The sequence below is a fragment of the Anser brachyrhynchus genome (genome assembly GCF_964034855.1).
Source record: "Anser brachyrhynchus genome assembly, chromosome: 1".
NCBI classification, from domain to species: Eukaryota; Metazoa; Chordata; class Aves; order Anseriformes; family Anatidae; genus Anser; species Anser brachyrhynchus.
Window position 1 is genome coordinate 71,701,719 of NC_137694.1, and position 22,761 is coordinate 71,724,479.

At 42.1% G+C, this 22,761-nt stretch overlaps 2 protein-coding genes across 5 annotated transcripts in view; one reads left to right on the forward strand and one right to left on the reverse strand.

The window, feature by feature from the left end:
• Positions 1–22,761, reverse strand: part of BORCS5 (BLOC-1 related complex subunit 5) — a 104,909-nt gene that overhangs the window by 66,854 nt on the left and 15,294 nt on the right. For 2 of the 3 annotated variants that reach the window (XM_080573028.1, XM_080573027.1), the window contains exon 3: positions 12,097–12,240. In XM_080573028.1, coding sequence (XP_080429154.1) covers positions 12,097–12,240 — 144 coding nt within the window. Of the gene's footprint in view, positions 1–12,096; positions 12,241–12,898; positions 13,199–22,761 lie in introns of those variants that run through there. The other variant, XM_080573026.1, reaches the window with a different exon arrangement.
• MANSC1 (MANSC domain containing 1) lies at positions 14,919–22,092 on the forward strand. Of its 2 annotated transcripts, XM_080572962.1 has the most exons (4): positions 15,236–15,252; positions 15,554–15,644; positions 16,005–16,145; positions 20,571–22,092. In XM_080572962.1, the coding sequence occupies exons 3-4, from the start codon at positions 16,025–16,027 to the stop codon at positions 21,563–21,565; spliced, it is 1,116 nt and encodes a 371-aa protein (XP_080429088.1). In that variant the 5' UTR covers positions 15,236–15,252; positions 15,554–15,644; positions 16,005–16,024; the 3' UTR covers positions 21,566–22,092. The 2 variants fall into 2 exon arrangements, with proteins under 2 accessions (XP_080429087.1, XP_080429088.1); XM_080572961.1 differs by lacking the exon at positions 15,554–15,644 and having other exon boundaries at positions 14,919–15,252.

Sequence of the window (22,761 nt, forward strand, 5' to 3'; positions counted from 1 at the left end):
AGGAGCTTTGCCACTGACTTCAGCAAAGCCAGTTTCGCTCTGAAACTGCTGCATTACCACATTAAGCTGTTGATTTACAGTGTGAACTGCCCCGTCTATGACTAATGCCTCTTCTCTGACAACTACCACAGGATAATAAAGGCTTCCAAGGTCATCTGCAACTACAACAGTCAGTAATTCCACTTTCTACTCAACATCACCACTCATTTTTTTTTTATTTTTTATTTTTTTAGTATTGCAAATTAAAAAGCAGCATCTCTGGCAGATTATCTGCATTTCAGAATTTTATCTGGATCTCAGAATTCAATATGTAATCTGCAATGGTGCATCTGCTGGTTTGTATGTGCAAGAGTGCTGACAACTTAGCCACGTATACCATGAGCAGGCTTGCACAGAAAATAGAGGGAATATTACGGAATTCAGTATTACAGACCTCATTGTTCAAGCCAAATGAACCATGAAACTCCTCCTATTTTCCTTTCTGTTAGGCTTCCCTAAGAAAGGAATAGAGGCAGATCAAATTTGATTCTAAACTTCAAGGTTTTGTAACAATGAGCTTGCTGACCTGTACTTTATTACTTGCTTGCTGATCTCATCTTACATAATTGTACGGAGGGAACATGGTTACACTAAGCTACTGCTGTAGTGCTTTGCTAACAAGATTTAGGGCTTGAATAGACTTTTTTCCCCATACTTCTACCTTAATGACCTTTTTATCTTTACGTAATTTTAGTAAGTCAAACCCTTAATTAGGAGGGGGATATTATCTGCATATGACTTTGGGGAATCTGCTTTTTGTTCTACTGACAGTATCTGCGTAGGGAAATAAAGACAAGAGCACAGCATTTGAACTATGTGATGTTATAGAAAAATGCGGTTAACTACAGACAAACAGATACAGAAGTATGCACTCATCCTTTATCTTGATCAAGGATATTTAACTTAACCAACATGCATAACAAATAAAATTACATCATCAAGATCTAGTGACTTAGGGTGTAATGATTTACACTGTCCCTATTGGTTAATTAACTTAGGGTGTAATGATTTACACTGTCCCTATTGGTTAATTATAACTTTTCTTAATAAACTGATTGGACAAAAATCAAATCTCCTGGACATGGGCAAACAGATAAACTCCTATGAGGCAGAAATTGTTTACCAACACTAAGACAGAAAAAAAATGATTTTCCAAAGCAATCCATTGCAACACCATTGCTGGTCTAGCCGCAAGACAGGAAGCATTCAAAAAACATCCAGTGATCAGGTAGTAGAAATTTAAAAGTGGGCCAAGCACAAGTTAAAAAGCAAACTGCACATACAGTTTGTGCATCTGCTATGTATAGTATATACATACTATATATAGCTTAAATACTGTCTGCACACAACTACAGACCAACAGTGTGAGTGAACAAGGACTAAACAGTGTCACATGCTTGGCAGATGTTTTCTGTCAGTCAGTCACACACCCACCAGGCAGCACACAGCTCACTGACCTGTGCTATAAGTCTGTCCAGCAAGTCTGTCCAGCTGCACAACTCTAGAATAGGGATTCTGGGCCAAAACACTTGGAGGTGGTTTTATTTGGCTGGTTTTTTCTTCTTTGCACCCTCCCTTTTTTTTTTTCCTTTTTTTTTTTTTTTTTAAAGAGGTAGGAGATGAAAGTTTATGGGATGCAGGAATCTTCCAGAAGCATTTCACACTCTTTTGCTTCCTGCTTTGCATCGACAGTTTTACTGATTCCTAATGGCACAACTGTCCTGGACTTAGCAGCAAAGTGATCTTTGTCACAGCTAGCTGATTTTTCTTCTTATGATTTATTTCATATTTTCAACACCAGAAGACAAGGAAGTAATACTTCTTCATAACTGAAGTGATTACTAATGATAGCAACAGTGAAATATGGTACAGTTATAAGCAGATTCCTCACTAAAATCCTGTTTCAAATACATAGTTACCATTCATCCTTTTCTCAAACATAGCAGATATTTCTCATCAAGAAAACTCAGCTATTTTTCTTCAGCATCTATGGCCTTCTTCTGTGCATCTATATCAGAACATGCCTACATTTCTCATTAGCATAGTAAACTGTCACTTTTTTGCCATTTACTATCTGTGTCAGAGATCCCCCCAGGAACTCAGTGACTACTTCAAGATCCCTTCAGTCACAGAACAGCTCGGGTTGGAAGCAACTTAAAGATCATCTAGTTCCAATCCCCTTGCCACAGGCAGGGATGCCACCCACTAGATAAAGCCTCTGATCAACAACTTACTTTGGTCCCTGTGTGACTGACACATCCCAGATACAATCTTCTATTTTCTTTATGTCCAAGCATTTGATGTTTAACACAGTTGTTCCTATCTAGTGAACACAATGTACTTCTAGATACTAACAGCTGAAAGAATAAAAGTGAAAGGAGCAGTAAGCATCACGTTGGCCCACTAAAAAGGAGAGAACCAAACTAACAGCACTAGGAAGATGCTTACTTTAGGTCCTTCTTTTCCTTTGATCCCAATCATCCAACAGAGAGGTGAATTACTTTTAAGACTTTGGTCCACTGAAAAATGCTGTTACTGTATCTCTATAGGAACAGACTTGGAGATTCATTGTTCCATGCATATGTACATCTAGTCCTCCTCTGACGTTTTTAACAGGAATGTTTCTTTGCAGGCAATTTTCACTGACATAAAACATACAGTTCATTGGGGTAGACATGTCAGAGGAAATACATCCACAGGCAAGTTCACAGGTCCTTCAGTCACATACTCTAGCAAGTCTTATGAGCAAGTCTTAACTTAGGAGTAAGACGATAATGCTGAATAGAGGGAAAAAATTATCCAGATTTAGATGCCTAGAGTCCTTTGAGGACTCCAAAATAAAGTGTAATGTATATGCTCTCCCAGCATATGCATATCCTTGTCCTAGAAAGATTGGGAGATTGCCTATGCATTCTGTGAACACTTTAATTACACTATGTATTTTGGATGTTATAAATAAGGAGTTTCTTTTGCATTTCACCTTAATCACTTAACAGTGATTTCAAGGTAAGCTGGCCAACACAGGTATTCTTCATCACAGTGCATGACACATCTATAAACCAGGACATTATTAACTCCTTACCACATGGTATTTTTCCTCAGCACATCTTTTGAAGTATCCAAAGGGTGGCTGCACCCCAAGAGCCATCCTGGCCAGCTGGAGAACTCTGTCACAGAAGCTCTGTGAAAGTAAAGGAAGGAGAACCTGCAGGTGACTTGCAATGACAAAGTTTATTCACATCCAGCAAGGTGGTGAGGAGGAGCCTTCCATGTCTGAGGACCTATGAGGTTCAGTCAGGAGCCACAGCTCCTGTCTTGCACTGTTCAGCTCAGCAGAAACTGGAGCTTGAACGTACTCACCTAGGAAAAAGGATGCCAGGCTAACAGTCTAAGCAGACATGCACATGCTTATTCTTTTTTATCTGCCAAAACCTAAGCTATACTATACAGGGTGGAATAGCGTGAAGAGGGAGAGGGTGGGAAGGACGGGGGAAAGGCACATAACTGAGTATCCACAGTCCTTTACACCCTTCCATCTGATGTTGAACATATAATTTGAACAGTACCTAACCACAGACTCAAATACTCTAACAAAAAGTAATTAACCCAGGTCTCCAAATAGTCAAACCTCTGAGAAACATATGGAAATAGGACATCATTCTCCTTCCCTCTTCCAACTACCTCTTGAAAGGAAAGCTCCTTTCCTTAAAATGGGGGCATCTCTTATGTTCTGCTTTTGAAAGTTAGTTTCAAGTCATGAAAGCAAAATGGAGAGAGACGGTTCCCCAAAATACAGGGGAATACTCAGTGGTCCACAAGCCTTAAAAAAATAAAACAGGCTGGAGAGCACTCACATCATCACTCTTAGTATTTCTTTCTGCCCAAAGTGCTCATTTTCACAGAGCTTGTTACGAGTACTAAGCATGGAGTCCATCCGTGTTGCAAATCCTGTTAGAGCCCTGAACACTCAGCAATGCTGTAATAAGCAGATCTTCCTTGTAAGCCGTAGGGGCAGAATTCAAAAAAGGACTGAAGTATCACAATGCCCAGATTTATAGGAATAAAAATTCCCTGTCATATGCTATTAGCTAAATTCCCTAGACAATAAGTGGAAGAAATAGCATACAGTGTGATAAGAAAAAAAATATAAAAAGATGTAAATCAGTCAGCAGAAATTACTGAGGAGTGAGATGTGATAAAATCCATTGCTCTAAGTTCCACAAGGCTCAGTCTAAACATCCATCCTTCCTCTACATGCCGTTCCATAGAATACAAATACACTGATATTTTCATTAGAAAAGAATTATATAGGGATTATTTATACACATATATATATTATTATATAGGATAAACAATCCTTTCATTTATTTCAGTATGGATTTCACCTCATTTCTCTCTCAAGAGATTCCTTAGCATCTCCCCACACTTTTCTGCTGAAGATGTGCACCAGCTGCAATAACCACACCACTGCTCAGCTTTCACTTCAAACCATCTTCAGACAAAAGTACACTCCTCATGCTGGACCTATCTTGCAAGACTCTCTGCTACATAATTTTGGTCTCCTTACACTACTGTCAGGTAAACTATAGACTCTGAAGAGTAAAGGCCTCAGCTTTTGCTTTGTGAAATACCTTGATAAATGAAGATATGGATATGGATAAGAGGCAGTGTGGTAAGAGAAGACCTCAGTGGGTTAGCCATAAGCTATTCATTTAGTTCTAATTCATGCCTGATAGATCTTTACAAAACGTGTCCCTAAAAATATTAAGGACAGAAATACTACAACCCTTTGCAATCTTTTTCCATACTTTGCTGTTCTTACAGAAACAGCAGTGGTATTTATAAGACAGGAATCCAGCCACATTGGGCTAGGAGATGTTAATCAGTGGCCCATGAAAACCTTAATTTGGCTGCACACTCCATATACCACGTATGTTTGGCAAACAAAGGAATGGAGCGCACCACCAGTAACTTGCAGCAGGGCTGCAGAGAAGCCACCTCTCGTTCATGCAATGTGCCTGGGAATGCAGGTGAGTCCGAAACGAGAGTCTCAGCTCCCCTTGCTAACTTTCTTTCTCTCACTGTTGGTGATCAGGAGTTCCTTCAACAGAAGACAGAATCAGAGGATCATTAAGGTTGGAAAATACCTCCAAGATCATCTTGAAGACAGTCCAACCATCACCCTACTATACACATTATATTATGGCAAATGTATTTAGCAATCTCAGCACAGAACCCAGACCTAAATTTTTCATAAGCAACAGTCTCCAGTTACATATCAGCATGTTGCCTAACACACTGAACTGATCCCTGCTCTCAGGGGAACTTGCATTCAACAAGCCTAAGACTGCTAGAGAAAACAAAACAAAAAGCACAGGATCATCACATCCTTGAGCAGCAGGCTAAGCAGGGATCAGCAACAGCTTCTAGAGTTAAACATCTAGCATAAAAATGATGATGATTTTTTTTTAATTTAGGTAAGATTTCCCTCATAGGTAACTCAGAACACAAGACAGGGCTGCTGAAGTACCTCTAAACATCCACAAGCCAGTACTCAGCAAACCCATGGTATGTATGGCATCCTGAACCACTCAGTACCACTTGTGCTTCCAAGAGAAGCTACCAGGACACTGGTAACAGCTTCTTCCAAATGAGGAGTAAAGAGCAAGGAAAATGGCAAGACAAAAGAACTGCCAGTGTTTATGGGCAACTCATTACCAGAAGTTTGTCTGGAATTGCTGAGGGTGTTGTTTTAGTTACAAGTGCATGAACAGAGCTATATAGGAACACCCACCTAGGCAACCACCACGGTCCTCCCTGCACTGCCACCCAGAGAGCAGCCCTGATGGACTGCAGCGCAAGACTTCAAACCCAACACATTAAAAAGGCATTTGCTTTCAGGCTGTTTAGACAAATAGATAAGCTGAGGAGAAGCCTTGAGGGTGTTTGCCAGGCACACAGAACAGATTCCAGTTTTCATTTTAAGTCAACTAAGTTACTATCTGGCCATGAATTTATCTTCCTAAATGTTGGGAACACATTTTCCCTAATAGAGTGCAATCATCATCATCAGAAAACAGTCTGTCACCTCAGAGAAACCCTAAACACTAAACACGAGAAAAGGAAGCATAACCACACACCCAGTCAAGATAGAAGGCCCCATATACAGAGCTAGTTTCCAGCTAGATCCAAAGTTAGAGCAAAGAGACGAGTTCAGGGATCACTGTTTTGGATAGACAACCCAGGCACATCCCAGGAGCAGATTAATCACATCTTTACTAGTAATAACCATTTCACCACCTACATTGTAGAGGACTCTGTATGATACCATTACTAGATACAGAGGAAATAAGCAATATTTAAAATATTTTTTTTCAACGTCATTACCAATACCATCAAGATTGAATGAAGTTACCAGTCTTGCTACAGACAGGTTGCTGTCTGGGCACCTCCTTCATCTTCATCTCTGCCACTTATACACCAACTCTATCACTCGCTGATCTCTCCTGCAAGCCAGCTCCACTCACCAGCCTGCTGTGGAACTACCCAGTAGAAACGCCAGGTCTTCCATAGGCCTAGCAAGCTGAAATGCCAATCCAACAAATATGAGAGCCAAAACAATGGGGGGGGGGGGCATGCCTATATGTCCAAAAGCAAAAGCAACAAGGAGAAAATTCCCCTTGCAAATTGTCAGCCTGGACACTCATTGAACTACTGTGCAGTACATCTCAAATAAAAGAAGAAAATGAAAGTCATTCTTGCACAATGTGAAGAACTGGTGTCCAAAACAAGAACAATCTCCCTTCCCATACCTGTTTGCTACTTGAACTTGTAACCTTGCACTAAACCAAACAGAATGCAACTTTAAAGTTGCCATTTTCTATAGAATCCATGGGCTACTAAAAGACTTTGGCTTTCAGATTTACCAGAAACCTCTCTCAATAAAGCACAGAAATCATTTGCTACAACATTCCCTTTTCAAAATGACAAAAAAGCTAGATTCTGCAAATCTCTTAATAGACATACGTATCCCAGTAACATTAACTGGTCTGATGTCTAAGAGGATTTGGAAGTCATAAAATGCACATGTATTCTGAAATTAACATCTGACTTGGCTTGGCCAGCAGAAGCACAAAGTTGCTGCCTTTTTGGCAGCTTTTGTCAATCAGCAAGTCTCAAATGTTCACAATGCAACCAAGGTGATAAGAAGAACCATTAAATTAGATTGGAGAGCAAACCCATCGCAAAATCCTAGAGGACAGGGTGGAGACACAGCAAAGTTCTTATTCCTAATATCAAGCTCCCTGCATGTTATGTTTGCACTAGGTCTTGCTGACCTCAGTGCAAAATAGGAATTACATCTGCATTTGGATGACTCTCTCTTGAAAACTTTCTCTTATATTGCTAACATGCATCAATATATCCTTTATATACATCCATCTATTTTGTTTAACATAACACTGCACTGCTACCAGAAAGGTCTCAATCTTTCCTGAACCTTGAGAGAGAAACTGATGCCCTCTGAAAGAATGCAGTAAGCATTTTGTTTCTGTGGCACAAAGTTAAAACCAAAACACCCTTCTCAAAAGCTTTTGGGAAGTTTTGTAACAAGGCTTAACTCCTTAGGGCACGTGTCTTATTTCACCAAGACAATTTGCATAGTTAAAAAACACAATATTATTCCACATGTAAGAGATCCACTTTCCTCTGCAATTCATAGAGGATGCGTTTTACTTTATACACAGCTGGTTATGGCTCTATGCTATAAAAAGACTGTGAGAATCAGGGACACTGAACAGACAGAAGCTTATTTTTTATACAAATATCCCCAGGAAGCAGCATAAAGGAAAGAAACAGCAGATTACATTTTGTTCTGTACTGCTTACAAAGTAGTCACTAAAGGGAACACTTGACACAATGCTTGACTCCTTTTTTGCACTCAGGAGATTTTATACTTAGCTCCTCACTTTAAAAAATAAATAAATAAATAAATTGTCAAACAGTGAAGTTTTTTGCTAGTATTTCTACCAGAAGACTTTTTTGCATAGCCAACCACTCTGTACCCAGATATATAACAGCTACTGTAGAACAACAGTCAGGTACTTAATTCCTAGGTGTACTCCCTAAGAGTACCTTTTCCTCTCACTTTGTGTAGGATTGGGATTTGACTTTTGTCAATATAATGGCAGTATAACAGGCATCCATCATAGCTGTAAATCTGAGGTGCAGATTTTTCCAGTGAAGCCAAGGAAAACGTAGTATGAAAGATGTAATGGACATAACACTGTGTAGTGGGTTTACGTGGCAAGGTTTCGGTAGCAGAGGGCCATAGGGGCGGCTTCTGTGAGAAGGATCTACAAGCTGCCCCATGTTTGGTAAGGGCCCTGACCAGAGCTGAGCCAATAAGTGGTATTGTTTTGCACCTCTGTGAGGGCATATTTAAGACAGGGAAAAAAAAAAACACTGCGCCACACAGCAGCTGGGAGAGTGAGAGGAGTGAGGAACAGCCTTGCAGGCACCAAGGTCAGTGAAGAAGGAGGGGGAGAGGTGCTCCAGGTGCCGGAGCAGAAGTCCCCTGCAGTATATGGTGAGGACCATGGTGAAGCAGGCTGTCCCCCTGCAGCCCATGGAGTACCACAGTGGAGCAGGGTTCCACGCTGCAGCCTGTGGAGGAGACCACGGTGGAGCAGGTGGACCTGCACCGATGGAGTCTGCAGCCTGTGGAGGACCCCTGCCGGAGCAGATTCCGGGCCCGACCTGTAGCCCATGGAGAGGAGCCCACGCAGGAGCAGGTGACCTGGCAGGAGCTGCTGCCCGTGGGGGATCCGGGTTGGAGCAGTTTGCTTCTGAGGGATGGACCCCATGGTACGGACCCACATCTGGAGCAGTTCTTGAAGAACTGCTGCCTGTGGGCAGCCCACACCAGATCAGTTCAGCAAGGACGGAATCCCGTGGGAGGGACCCCACAGCACAGGGAACGAGAGTGACCAAGAAGGAGCGGCGGCGAAGAAGTGCTATAGACTGACCATAACCCCCATTCCCCCATTCCCCTGTGCCACTCGGGGGGAGGAGGTGGAAGAGGGTGGATGGGGGGGAAGGTGCTTTTGGTTTCTTTCCTTTGTTTCTTGTTTCTCTAGCTTGTTAGTAATAGGCAATAAATCTTACTGACTCCCTATGCTGAGTCTGTTTTGCCTGTCATGATAATTACTGTGCGATCTCCCTGTCCTTATCTCAACCCTTGAGCCCTTTTCATCATATTTTCTCCCCGTTCCTCTTTGAGGAGGGGAGTGAGAAAGCGGTTGTGGTGGAGCTCGGCCACCCACCCGAGTAAAACCACCACACACTGACAGTTTCTTACAAGTGAGGGTGTACAATTGCAGAGACCTCCAGTGTCACTGGTCACAGCAAAATCAACTCAAGACAGCTACGAGAAAAGTGTACTTCAGCTTTTCAGTGCTTTGTCATTTGAGAACATTCATTCTCTTGATGATCATGTGCTTCCCCACCCCATTAATTTAAAAATTAGGCTTCTTTTGAGACTTTAAAATAAAGCCCTTGTCTAAGCAAACAATAGTGAAGCATACAATGGCTATGAGTTCACGTTTTGAGCTCTCCAAGCTAGCAGCTCATAAGACACAAATTTCAGGATTAACTCGTAAAAGATCTCTTGCTCCCATCTTTATCCATTCCAGGAACATAATCTTGCATGTGAAGAATAGAGACGAGACCAATCCAGAACAGAACACGTTCTCAAGCAGGCCTGTGGCCTCTCAAGACTCAGCTCAGACTACGCCACTTTCTGTAGCGAACACAAGCATCACAGTCCTGTTATTCAAGGAATAGTGTATTTGAGGCTGAAAAGCTGTTCACGTAGGCCAACACAATTTAACATGCAATACTCGTCAGCAGTCACCAGATGTCACCACATCTCAAGAGACAGAAGGAAAAACATTAGCAGACCAAGTGACTGAAATAGAAGATTTCTGTCATACACACACGCCTTCAGGTCCACAGTAAGATCAGCAAAAGCAACTCAGTAACCAAGACAGCTGCCCATCAAATAACGTAACGTATGCATATTTAGGAGTTAAAGGGCTGGATTGGTGATCTGAGGTAGTGCCCTCTGGCTCCTCCACCACCCACACAGGAACACTGCCCCTGGAAGCGATCACATGGCAGCCCTGCTTCCAAGGAATTCCACAGCTCTCATACAAGCCAGGTTTTGCCCATCACAGTTCAAGCCTGGGTGGAACTGAAACTGTCATCACACACTCACAAATACACAATAATCTCAGTGCCAGATGCTAATGCATCTTGTAAGTTCGGAGTTTCAGATTAAAGCTTATTTATTACCTTTGTGAATTTGGGTTACAGCATTCACATTTCAAACTGCCAGTGGTGAGATTTCAATTCTGCCTTTTGTACAACGTGGGATGCATGCAAAGTGTGTTCTCACCAAAGGTAATGAAACTGTCTGCTGCTGACACCAACACTGCAAGCCTCAAAAATCTTACAGTCAATTCTAAAACGGTAGTGAAAGTGTCAGGAATAAATCAGATACAGATTTCTATGACATCACCATCTGCAGAATTAAAAAAAATATATATAAGCAATGCACATTCTCCTTGGTCAACAGGGACAGCAGTGCCAGTCCTAAAAATATTCAGGGTTGCTTTTCTCCTTTTTCAGTGGTCTTTTAACCCCTTCTGATGGAAACGGTACTGCTAGTGACACATAGATCTAGATCCCCATCCAGCAGTACCCAACAGCAAATATTTGGCCCGCTGGGCTATCATAGTACCCACAAGCACTAGTCCTGTTTCAAGTTGAAATAACGAAAATAAACGTAAAGAGTTTGTCTAAAAAGTGATGTTACGTCATCTCTAGCAAAGCCTGAGGAGCTAAGCAGCTGCCACACCTTCCCAGCAGCCACATGTGAATTACTGGCACTCAGACCAGTGGTGCCTAAACTCGCAGCTGTACAAGAACACTTCGCTCCTTCCAGTAGCAGGAAGGGTAAACATGCCAGCAGCTCCTCACTGTAACAGCAGGCCTACAAGGCATGAATGAGCAAGCAATACTGCCAACGTACATAATTCACAGTAAGACTCAAACTTTAAAAAAAAAAAGACATTGGTTCACTGAGTGTGAATACGCGATGTAGCAGACAAGTTTGCTGACCCATACTGTTCCAGGAAGAGGAGGAGGCCAGGAGCAGGCTCAATTCATGCAGGCTGCTGCAGACATCTTCCTTCCCAAGGGACTTTCAGGTAACAAGGAAGATGCTCTGCACAGCCTCCAGGAAAAGGGTTAGACAGAGAAGAGTTAGACAGAGCTAGGCCACAAAGCACATGAATGGTTTCTGGTAAGCTGTAAGCTTGACAGCTGTAATTCAGATCTTCACTTCCCTTTGAACCAAACAGGAGGGACAAAGAATGGGTGCAGGGGAAGAAAAAAAAGCTGGGAGGAAAGGAGGAGACAGACAGAGGGGAATTTAAGGGGTCCACTGATATAAAGGGATGTCATCAACATAGAGCTTAAGGACACTCCTCCACATGAGCCTCATTTTTTATTCCCCTCTTCCAAAGCAAGAACGAAATCCGATCTAGATTGGAAACCCCAAGAATAAATCTTGACTTCAAGCAACTAAATTTGTACACACGTAGCTTTACTCCAAGATAGTAACATGGAGATGTTTTTCAGAGCGAGAGCAAAACTGGAGACTGTAGTCCACAATATATTAGAATGTAACATAGCATCTCTCATCAACAGCCTTGCAAACCAGTAGCACTGGGCAAACTGGGAAGCTTAGAGCTGTTTTGCTTCCACAGTAGATGGCTCTACATCAGAGAACATTATTAGCACACTTCTAAACCAATTCACACACCATATAGAAGATTATGAAACACCAAAAGAAGGCAAGGTTTAAAAAAAGGGTAGCTGTTTGAAAATCATAGACAGAAATGTGAATTTCAGTAGGAACCTCAGTATGCCACAGAGCACATACTCTATTTGGCACAAAAAAAGAGCCTTCAAAAACAGAGGAAAATCACTTACCTTTTAAAAGGGGCTGGAAAGTTGGAATTTCCTGCAGTTTTATGACATCTGGATCATTGCTCACGTTCCGGGAGGATTGTGTTCCTGGGGCTACCACCACAATGTCATCCATTTTTGCTCGTTGCTTGGCTGGAGATGGAGATGCTAGAAAAATTGGAGGGCGGGGGAAGGAATGCATAACCAAATTAATATGCAGATTTCATCAGAACTTAACCCTAAAAAGAACATTAACGTGTTTAACAGAGAGCAAGTACGCTTTATACAGTATAAACACATCCCTGAGATCACTGACGACCCTCCCTTCTCCCCCTCTCTCTGGTAACATGTCATGTTCAACAAAATTTTTCAGAACAAGGTAACTGATTAAGGACGTGTTGACTTCTTGCTCTAGTGATAACCCAAGGTGATTTCATTTCAACGATGAAGGTTGAAGGCAAAAGCTACCAGAAACTTTTTATCTGTCAGCACTCCACCATAGTAAGGCTCTTTCATATCCTTATATTTTAGGGAACGATTCAGTTCAACAGCTTAATCTCGGAGACATTTGGGACCCCCGTTTCCACGTCACACACGTCCTGCTTTCACCCCCTGGGACACCTCTCCACACTGCCGACACCCCTCATTCCTTCTCCCGGAGGCTAGCATCCCCGCACCGCCCTTCCTGACAGGGCCAGCGGGCACCACAGCAAGAAAGGAGGGAACCTGGGGCTGCCGTCCTCAGCACCCGCTTCGCCTCCCGTCCTCGGGGTCGTGGTGGCAGCGCCCCCGGCTCCACCGCTACCAGCTCCCCTTCGCCACCGACCTGAGGCGCCGGGCTCGCCCAGGCGGCTCTCGGCCTCCGCGCTCTGCTCCGCTCCCATGGCGCACAACCGCGCTGCGACAAGCCGTGCCGTGCCGTGCCGTGCCGAGCCGTGCCGTGCCGAGCTCGGCCTCCTCCGCCCCTCCGCCCTGCAGCGCGGGAGCCGCACCGCGGCCGCCACTACCGCTCAGGCTTCCTGCCGCCTGCGCCTGGGTCAGGGCAGGCCCCGCCCGGCGCCACGGCCAGGCGGAGCTCCGCTTAAAGGCACCGGCAGGGCCGGGAGAAGGGCTGCCCGACTGCCCCGGGGACACGGCAGCGCCCGGGGGGGGCGATTTATCTCTGGAATGAGATAAAAACAGCCCAGACTGAAAGGTCACGGGTGATTCAGGTTAAGCAGAAAAGTAGAAAGGAGAAGGAAATGTACTTCAGACTCATTGCGTTCGTATCTGACAATCAAACCGGCCACATGATTGTCTCTGACAGAAGATTTTCCAATAAACATAAAAAATGCTGGAATGTGCTAACTCCTGAACGAGTCCATTCTCCACTCATTTATGATGGCCAGCATCTGTGAAAACTCTGCCCTGAACTCAGTTCAGCATTCTCTCTTCTGGTTGCTTTTACTTATTCCCACCAGGATTTAATTTAACACAAAAACAATCCTCCTATCTTGCGGGAACTGCACCTCACAACTGTTACTGAGATGGGGGCTATAGGAGAAAACCTCAATCCAGCACCAGTTCTTGCAGCTGCAGGCTGTGCCACATGGGTTTGTAACCTAACAATAGGCCGACCTTTTGACTACCTCAACAACTGCTTAATTCCTGCCAAAATAACAAATAGGTTCAAAGAAATGTAATTATTCCAGGAGGAAGAACAACACTTAATTGTTGGCACAATTAAGTAGAGAAAGTTGAGCTCTGAATCTGCAGTATTCACACGATGAGTGGCCTCAGTGGCACTTAAAGAAGAACTTGGAGTGTTCAGACATAAATTGTGTGATGTCTGTAAGGCTGCAACCTAACCAGTGCTTGCCATAAAGACATCTGATGTTAACCATCAGTCTCAGACAAATTTTAAAATTAGCTCCATTGGATCAGCACATTTAACTTTAGTTAGCTTCATTTACCACTTCTACTTAACAGAGTTCAAAATAGTTTGTGAAGTATACTTTCCAGCCGCTGTGTGAAAGTGTTTTCATTTATTACTGTAAAAGTGTGAATGTGCAGCATACTGACACCCCTGGAAAAGTTTAATTTACCTATCAACAATTGTACATGTCTGCCACATGAAGTCTTATAATTGGAAACACTATGACAATAAAAGTGTATTTTTAATGTGGCTGTTGTGGTAGTGAATTCTTTATTTTGCCTCTAATGTGGACATAACACAAACCCTCTGTAGTAGTAGCAAAGTTAATGTATCTGAAACTACTCAGAGTGTACAGCTGTATATATCTATGTTAGTATATATATATATATATATATATATGATGGTTGTGTGATGATGACACCTGCAGCGTGCCGCTTCAGCATGCAGTACCCATAGGAAAGGCACAGTCCCCTGTGCCTTGCTGCTGCCATTGGGAAATATGACTGGGTCCAGAGTCACACTCTTACACTATCCGAGAGTGGCTTACAATGACTAATTTGGGAACTAAGTATATATTTAGTGAATGTGAGTGTGAATACCCACAAACATATGTATACATATACCTGCAGTTGTTCCTATCTGCATCCAGGTGTTTAGTCCTATAGGACTAGTTGTTTTCATTATTTTACTCTAACCATTGCAGTGTAAAGTAATCTGTCCTTCGGTATCTCTTCATGTAATGGACCACCCCTAAGAAGGACATTTACTTTAGTTGCAGAAATAACTATGTTATTCTAAGTATGATGCAGGACGAGATAGCTGAAAAAGAAGGACTATATCGTACTGCTCCTTTGCCGCGTTCCTTACCCTCCGGGCTACTTAACTAACACTGCCCTAAACTAACTACCTAGCTACCTAAAAATAAAAGGAGGAGCTGAAAATATCCAAAGGAAAAGCATTAGCTAGGCAAGATGGGGCGGGGGGAAAGGCGGCGGCCCCGGGCCGGCCCTCGTCCCTCCTCCCGGCCGTGGGACCCTGTGGGGCGGCCATGTCGGCGGGCATCGGCCTCCGGCTCCGGATCCTGCTTCTCGCCTGCCTGGCGCCCCGGCCGGCCCTCGGCCAGGGCTGCTCGGCGGAAAAAGAGGAGAACGCCATCGTCGACATCAGCTTCGCCCTCCCCGCAGGCATCAGGGGAGCGGAGCCGGTATATGCTTCGGCTCCGGAGGCGTGTATGAGGGCTTGCTGCCTGGGAAAAGGGCTGTCAGGTAAGGGACCCCCTCTGCCTTTCTCTGTTACTGCTTGTGAGCACCTAGGGAATTACTTTGCTGTCCTGCCTGGCTTCATGTGATACCAGATTGTTGATACCAGAGTGTTCAGGAAAATAACTGCGGTACAGAAATGGAGGTCGTTTTACATGCTGCAACCACACAGGCTCCCAAAAGCCAAGAGGCATCATCTCAATTCAGCAGACACTCTGCGAAGTAACCATCAGTTTGTGCTACGTTCATTATAGCCAAAAATGAGAGTGCTTATGCTCCTCTGAAACTTTTTTTTTTTTTTCATCAGGCTTTTAGAGTGGTATGAGGCACAGCAGCAAGTAGAAAAGAAGCCAGTTAAAAGTGCCCCCTAATAGGATGGGAACGGTGTATATCCACAGGTATACTGAGGAGGTTTTCAGATTTATCATGATTTGTAAGCAAAATCTTGTTACGTAAAGTGGTGCCAACGTGGTATGTGTGAAGGGAGAATGAGAGATTAGACTAATTATTTCCTCATGTTCATCTGTACAGGAAGAGGAAGGTGTGACGTTTCACATGTTGGCCTTTGGCCATTCTTTTGCAGTCTTGAGTTGTTTTTCTTGTAGGAATGTTATATGTTGTAGTTTTCCTTTAGGAATGTTACATGTTAGTGGTTTTCCTCTTCAACACATGAGGAAAACATAATTTAACTAACTGAACTTATTATTAAATGCTATAAAGATTTCTTGCTGCTGAAATATGTATATATTGTTTTGCAGGAGACAAGAAGTGTAACTTCATGATTTTTGATGCTCGAGGGACAAGGACACATCCAAACTGCTACCTGTTTTACTGCCCAAGCACAGAGGCCTGTCCAATGAAACCTGCAGCAGGATTTGTTAGCTACAAGATAGCTCGAGGTAAATAATAGGAAAAGACACTGCTCCCCACACTAGATCACCTTTGCCTCTGTCTTTTCAGTAGTGACTGGGTAATGTTTGGGGGTTGCGTTTTTAGTAAAATTTTTTAAACGAAGCATTCTAATTTTACAACGTCATTCTTTGCTCTGTGGGAGATGGATAGGCAAGTGTTTGGTGAGCACCTGCGTGAGCTCAGCTTCCTGGCTGGAATAACAACCCAACCATTATGAAATTCCTTCACATTAGGTTCAGAATTCTTCATAGTTCTCCTTTGCTTAAAACAAAAATGCTTCTTCCATCTTGATGTATTCTAGTCAAGGACAATTTCCTGTACATAATACTGAAGAGTATTGCTGAAAGCAATAGAAATATGATGCCCTTGTAACCGTCTGTGTATTCAAAGGATTCAGGCAACGCTGATGAGTACCATATAGATACAAGCAGAAACAGCAAGCAAATATTAGGCAAGCCTCAGAGCACCACTGTGATGTTAGCGAGTAATTGGGGGTAGTAATCATTATTTTCTCTTTTCAGTTAGGGAACCTGAAGCACAGATGCAAACTGACTAAACTCAAAGCTTCATGGCATGTGGGCTGCACACTCACAAATTTCTCATTATCTGTCATGTGCCGTGGGATTTTTAATAGCAAGTCTTACTTGTTGACTGGCATTGACTTGCACCAGACCAGTCTGAACAGCTCAGATAAGAAGCAGCTCAGATAAGAAGCTGATAATTAGATGGTCCTCCTGCCAAGAGTTCACAAGGTGGTTTCAGTGTGGCTTCTTGAGAGAGCAGAAATTTTGTATTGCAAGAGTCTGAACTTTTACTGAAAAAGAGAACTTTTCCACAAGAAACTATAAAGGGAGCAACAGCAGGATATGTAAAAAGATTATTCACATAATATTACCAAATACTTTTGTGTGGGCACAGTCACACAGGAACTGGGCAAAAGTGGTGTGCAACAGATGGATTGCATGTAAAATTATCATTACAACCACATTTATTACTCTAGCTCTTTCTACCCTAGAGGAACACACGGAATGCAAAGAAACAAGGCATGTAATTGTGCTTGTGCTTTTGTCCTGCATATAGGTTTAATACTCATTTAATGTTAACCAAAAAGTTGCTGTTAGCTTATTTACCTCAGGTTCGTAGTAAGCTTTCAAAGGTAGCATCTGAGTGGTGTTCTTAATGACAAACATTTAAAGCTTTGGTTTTTAAAATGAGAATCTCCAGGTGGTTACACTGAAACAGGAACTAAAAGGGGTGAAATACTCTGTTGCTAATAAAGTAACTTCAAATACTGAAGTAATGTTAATAATAAAGTTTTCCTTTTTCTTCTTTTAAACTATTCCTGCAACTTGTTAACTCATGGAAACAGCCTGTAACTTGGGAAGTAAAACATTTCCTGATTCCAGTGGCAAAGAGCTAGTGCTGGAGGTGGGGGAAAAAATCTGGTTTCTGCTATTCATGTACTTTTGTGGAGCTGTCTTTTTCCACTCTGCTGAGATAGCCAAGCAAGACCCGTAGATTCTATCAAAAGTCTGCTCAGGAGGTGTTTATTTTGTTTTTAATATTGACACCTAAGGTTTGTTTTCTAATGCGGTTCACTGGTTTTGAGATGCCATCAGGACCACTTTATTTTTTTCAATCTCTTTTTAAAGGTTGACTTGTCTAGTGCCTTTGTTCTTTCTTATCAACACGTGTATCTGTGCTAGCACCACAGCTGTACCTAGCACAACATTTGTTGGCAATTGCATTTGGGAGCTTGTAATCTAAAGTGGAGACAGAGAATACTACACAGTCAGTGTTTGATTCTGAATCTGTGGAGTAGAATTAGTTAACACAAGCAGTTATATTAATTAATCTGAGTGCTGTAGAACAGCAATGATACTTAACTCCTGTACAGGACTCTCAGCTTAGCTTCCCCATGCTGCCCTCACACTTTGTCCTTTGAATGCTGCGTGAATGCTCCATGCTTTCTTAGCTGTTGCCCAGGTGAGTGAACTGAAGATCACGCAGCATGCTGCAAGTGCTTTGTAGTTGTCACACTACATCAGTTTATTTAAACTCATGGATGAAGCCATGGGAGTGCATCAGGAATGGGGAAAAAGGAGTTGTTGACTGGCTCAGTGGTTGTGACAGGCCATTTCCTTGCTGGTGGGGAGATGTGTTCAGAACTGCAGACACGGCTGAGAGTTTGGCTGTCTTTTCAGTTTCTTATTTTGTAATGCCTGAACGTTTTGTTATTTAAAGCCACTTTCTAAGAAAAAATGTTTTTGTTGTTGTTTGTTTTTTCCTGTAAGTCAGACCTTGTGGTTGGAGTCTATTATCTCTGTTTAGAATTTTACTTTGCTAACAGACCGGTGCCTGACTAGAAGGTTAGGATAAAAATGGATATCTATGGTTCAAAATGCTGTGCTCTTATTTAAAGCACTGCCATTTGTGGAGGGGATGTTTCATTTTGTTTTTCACTTTGTTTTTTGGAGGAATCTTAAAACAGCAGCCAATTAGGCTTCTGTGTATGTATAATAAAACTGAAATAAATCCGTCCATCTAGATAAGAGTTCCTAGTTGAGAAGCAAGTGACAATGAGAATATCATGGACTTTTTTTATTATTGTTATTATTTATTTCATTTCCAGTGCAGTTAATAAATCTCTTTGTTTCTGTAAAAGAGAAGAGTGGGAGTCTGAACTACAGTGAAAGCACATTCCCTCTTAAATGTTCTGGGAGGCTGCTGAATGATGACAAAGAGGACACGACCTGTGCCAGTTAGTCAGTCCTTCTAAGAATTCATGTTCACCCAAAGTCTCTCTCTTGTATCTGTGTAGAACCAGATAACAGCTAAGATTATCAATTGTATTGAATTTCTGTTACAGAAAGCTGTTGTTCTGCTTCCAAATTCCATTAACTGACATTCCCCCACCTGGTTTGGAAGCAATATACATTGACTGCTGGAGAAATGGTAACATGCAGTCTACTTCAGATACCTCAGAGACTCTTGGAGCAGTGTCTTTCTTCTAGCGTGGCAACAGAAGCCCAAGTCTTTCCTACAGACCAGTATGTGTACAGTTTGGGGCGGGAGGGGGGGGCGGGGAAGTGGAAGAATGGACATTTGGAGATCTGGTAGCAACAAGTTTCTTTGACTATTTGTTCCTTAGCACTGAGTAGTATGGTTGGGACTCCTAAAACTCTCTATCTAACAGGGCAAATTGGACTAGTAAACTCTTGAAATATAGCTGGATTTGTACAGAAAAGTGTATTTTACCTTGATTCTGGAAAAACAGAATTCACTGTCATTACCATACATTTAGAGAACTTGTGCAACATTCCATAGAATCATTTAGGTTGGAAAAGACCTCTAAGATCGTCAAGTCCAACCATTAATTTGTTTGCATTCTCTCAGCAAGATATTAGAATCTTTAATTTTTTTCTATGGCAGTATTCATTTAACAAGTTTGCTATGTGAGAAACATTCAATCTTATGTCCCTTGTTGGCCATGTACTTTGATCAGAAATGTATTTTGCAAAGTGAACAAGCCTGGATCACTGCTCTGCACCATACAGTTGCAGGAATACAAACCATTTTATTACAGTTGAGGATGAAAAATCTCAGAGAAATTATGAACTGCTCCTACCTTGTCTGTAAATAGAAGCCCCAAGGACACTTCATCTGTGTAGTAAAATATCATAACAACACATAGTCATGTGAATGAAATCACAGCAAAGTGCAGCTAAGTGCAACAAAGCACTCACAGATGCTAATTCCAGGAGACCCTGGACCTTAACAGACTTGTCATCATGACATCTAGGTTGCCACTGTTTTCTTAAATGATTTTGGGAAAGTCACTCAGACTCTCTGCTCTGGTCCCAGTCTATAAAACAGGGATATTATTGTCACCTTGTATCATCAGACAATTATGGTATGTGAAGTGAATTCTATCAAACAATCATGGGATGTTTGGATATAACAAGAAAGCGGGGTATATAACTATCTTGGGTAGGTGGAAATGCTTACATCTGACAAAAGTGAGGTTGGTAATATCTACTTAATTGACAGACTGTAGAATGGTTTAAAGGCAATGGGCTTAATCTACTTTTCACCTCTAAATAAATACATCCATGATGTATGAGTATAAAAATCACATTGGGATGATTGCTCTTCACATGTAAATTTTGTAAGAAGCGGAAGTCACAGTCTGATGTGTCCATGCTTGGGGCTGACAGGTCTTATGACAGACAGAATTTAAAAGTCACTGCATATTTTAAAGAAAAGATCTTGATGCTTCAGTTTGATTAGTCATTACTTTCTGGAGCTCCCTGATATGTCTCTTACTATGAAATATAAGTAACTAGAATAAGCCTGTGGTAGTCACAAATAGATTCTGTCATTAAATACTGATAATTCCTTTCTGTTTCCAGACACCCAAGCTCTGGAGGACACTTCCCTAAAAAATGAGGACTTTCATTTGAATGAATACTCTTTGCCTTTGGATGCTGGATCCTATATTTCTCACAGTCTGACTAGCCATCAGAATCACACCACTGCTTTGCAGCAATCTGTCTTCCATCAAGCATCTGAACTCCCAGACCACGTGGACAAACATTTAGACAATATTGAATTTCATACAGTTTTTCCTGAATCACAAATGGCCAACAATCTTGAGAGCTTAGAACCCATCCCAAGGCAGAAAGAAATTAATCTGCCGCCAAATACGTCTTCTAATGTTCAAAGTGGAAACCCCTCTGCTTTGTTCCCCAGCACTCAGCCTGGTGTTCCTGGACCCAGCAGTACTACCATTTCTCCTCTGCCTACAAGTATCACCAGGCTGGAATCTCATACAACTTCTCCACCTACTGGCGGTGCTAAACCTAGTGCTGTCACCACAAGGGCTACCTTTATGCACACTGCAACTGCTACAACTGAACATGGTATCACTGCTGCCAGCACTGCTGTTACTCGTGTTCCTCTTTCCAGTCCCACAATTTCTGCTTCTACTTCCACAACCAAGCGGGTGACCTCAAATTCCAGAATAGCTACTGCCACATCAGAGCTCAGAACTTCAGCCATCCCTCCTGAGCCAACACTTGCCTCTTCCAATGATACCAGCCATGTTACCCTCCTCTCTTTTTCAGATTTTGCCCCGTCTACTAGTGGTTCTCCCCTAGCTTCCCAAAACAACCATCAGGATTATGACCCATCTGATTCAGAAAGCTACCTGTCAGAGAGCGCTCTGAGAAGGAAAGGTGTCCTTCAGCTGGAAGACAAAAGCAAACTTGTAGCAGCTTTACTTTTTGGGGTGATATTCTTGCTACTAGTTGTTGCATTCATGGGGAAGAAAATGCATGAATCTCTTCAGAAGAGACATTATACTAGGCTGGATTACTTGATCAATGGAATGTATGCTGATGTATGATGGAGCAAGGGGAATAGATTTTTAGGAGCATTTCTTATCTTTGAGAGAATTACTTTGAGACTGAATAGGAAATATTGAAATCTTAGAAGAGGATGTATTCTTTTTTGGTCACTAATGGGAAAGCAGCAGATGGGTTTGGTGGGGAAGAGAACTGCTATTTCTATGCTGAAATATAATGTCTATGATTTATTACTAAATTCTAAAAATAAACACTCAAGTCCAAGATAAGCAAAAAAGTTCTTATGTTTAAGGAGAAAAAGAATTTCATGAGTATACTCTGTGACTAGAGTAACATAAGTAAACCTAGTAAACCTAGTAAAATTAGTAGCTGTGCAGTGCATGAGCATTTTCAAAGCTATCTGCCCCCAATTTATTTTATTTGCCATAGTGTTACACAATTGTCTGGCATTGTGCAACTGTATCTGACATCCTATTTATTGTATCTGGGCCTTAAAGGAGTGCTTGGTAGCAGAGTTTTGCATCCAAATGGTTTTAAGTACAAAGAGTAAAAATTGTAGTATACTTAACTTTCCTTAGCTACATTTAGTTTATTGATGTGTATCCTGAATGCTTTTATCTGCACAAAAACCACATGCTGCAAATTTGAGTTTGCCTTTTCCAAAGAGATCACTGCCCTCCAGCACACTGAGTTTTTGCAGGATGTGTCAAAAAATCTCATCATATAAAATAAATTGAAAAAAAGCAAGGGATAAGCTCAGCATATGCACAAGAAAGAATCTGTTCTGATATACCTAAGCCCATAACAGTTGAGATTCAACATCTGATTGTAGAGCAGGTGGAAACTTGTGGGGGAACTGAGCGAAGATAACAGCTGTATTATTGGTAGAAGATACAGAAAAGGTGGGGTCTCCCGTTTCTGAACATCTAGAGAGATTGAAAGTAAGTAAGAAAGTTTTAAAGGAAAATTATGTTGTACAAGGGTCCCAACCTCAATGACGTTTCCTATAGTCACAGAAGCAGATGAACAAGCTCGCATTATCTTTCTGCTTCTAGCATTCTCCTACTTCCCTCACCAGGCTAGTGGCTCTCGAAAGAGCTGTTTGTAACACAGCCAGACTTGCTGTCCCTCTTGAACTTGTAGAACTCTCCCTGCTCTCAAAGTACACCTTTTTTACTTCTGGGGTCATATTCATATGACTGGTAATAAGCACAGCTGATCTATATTTCCTTGCCTC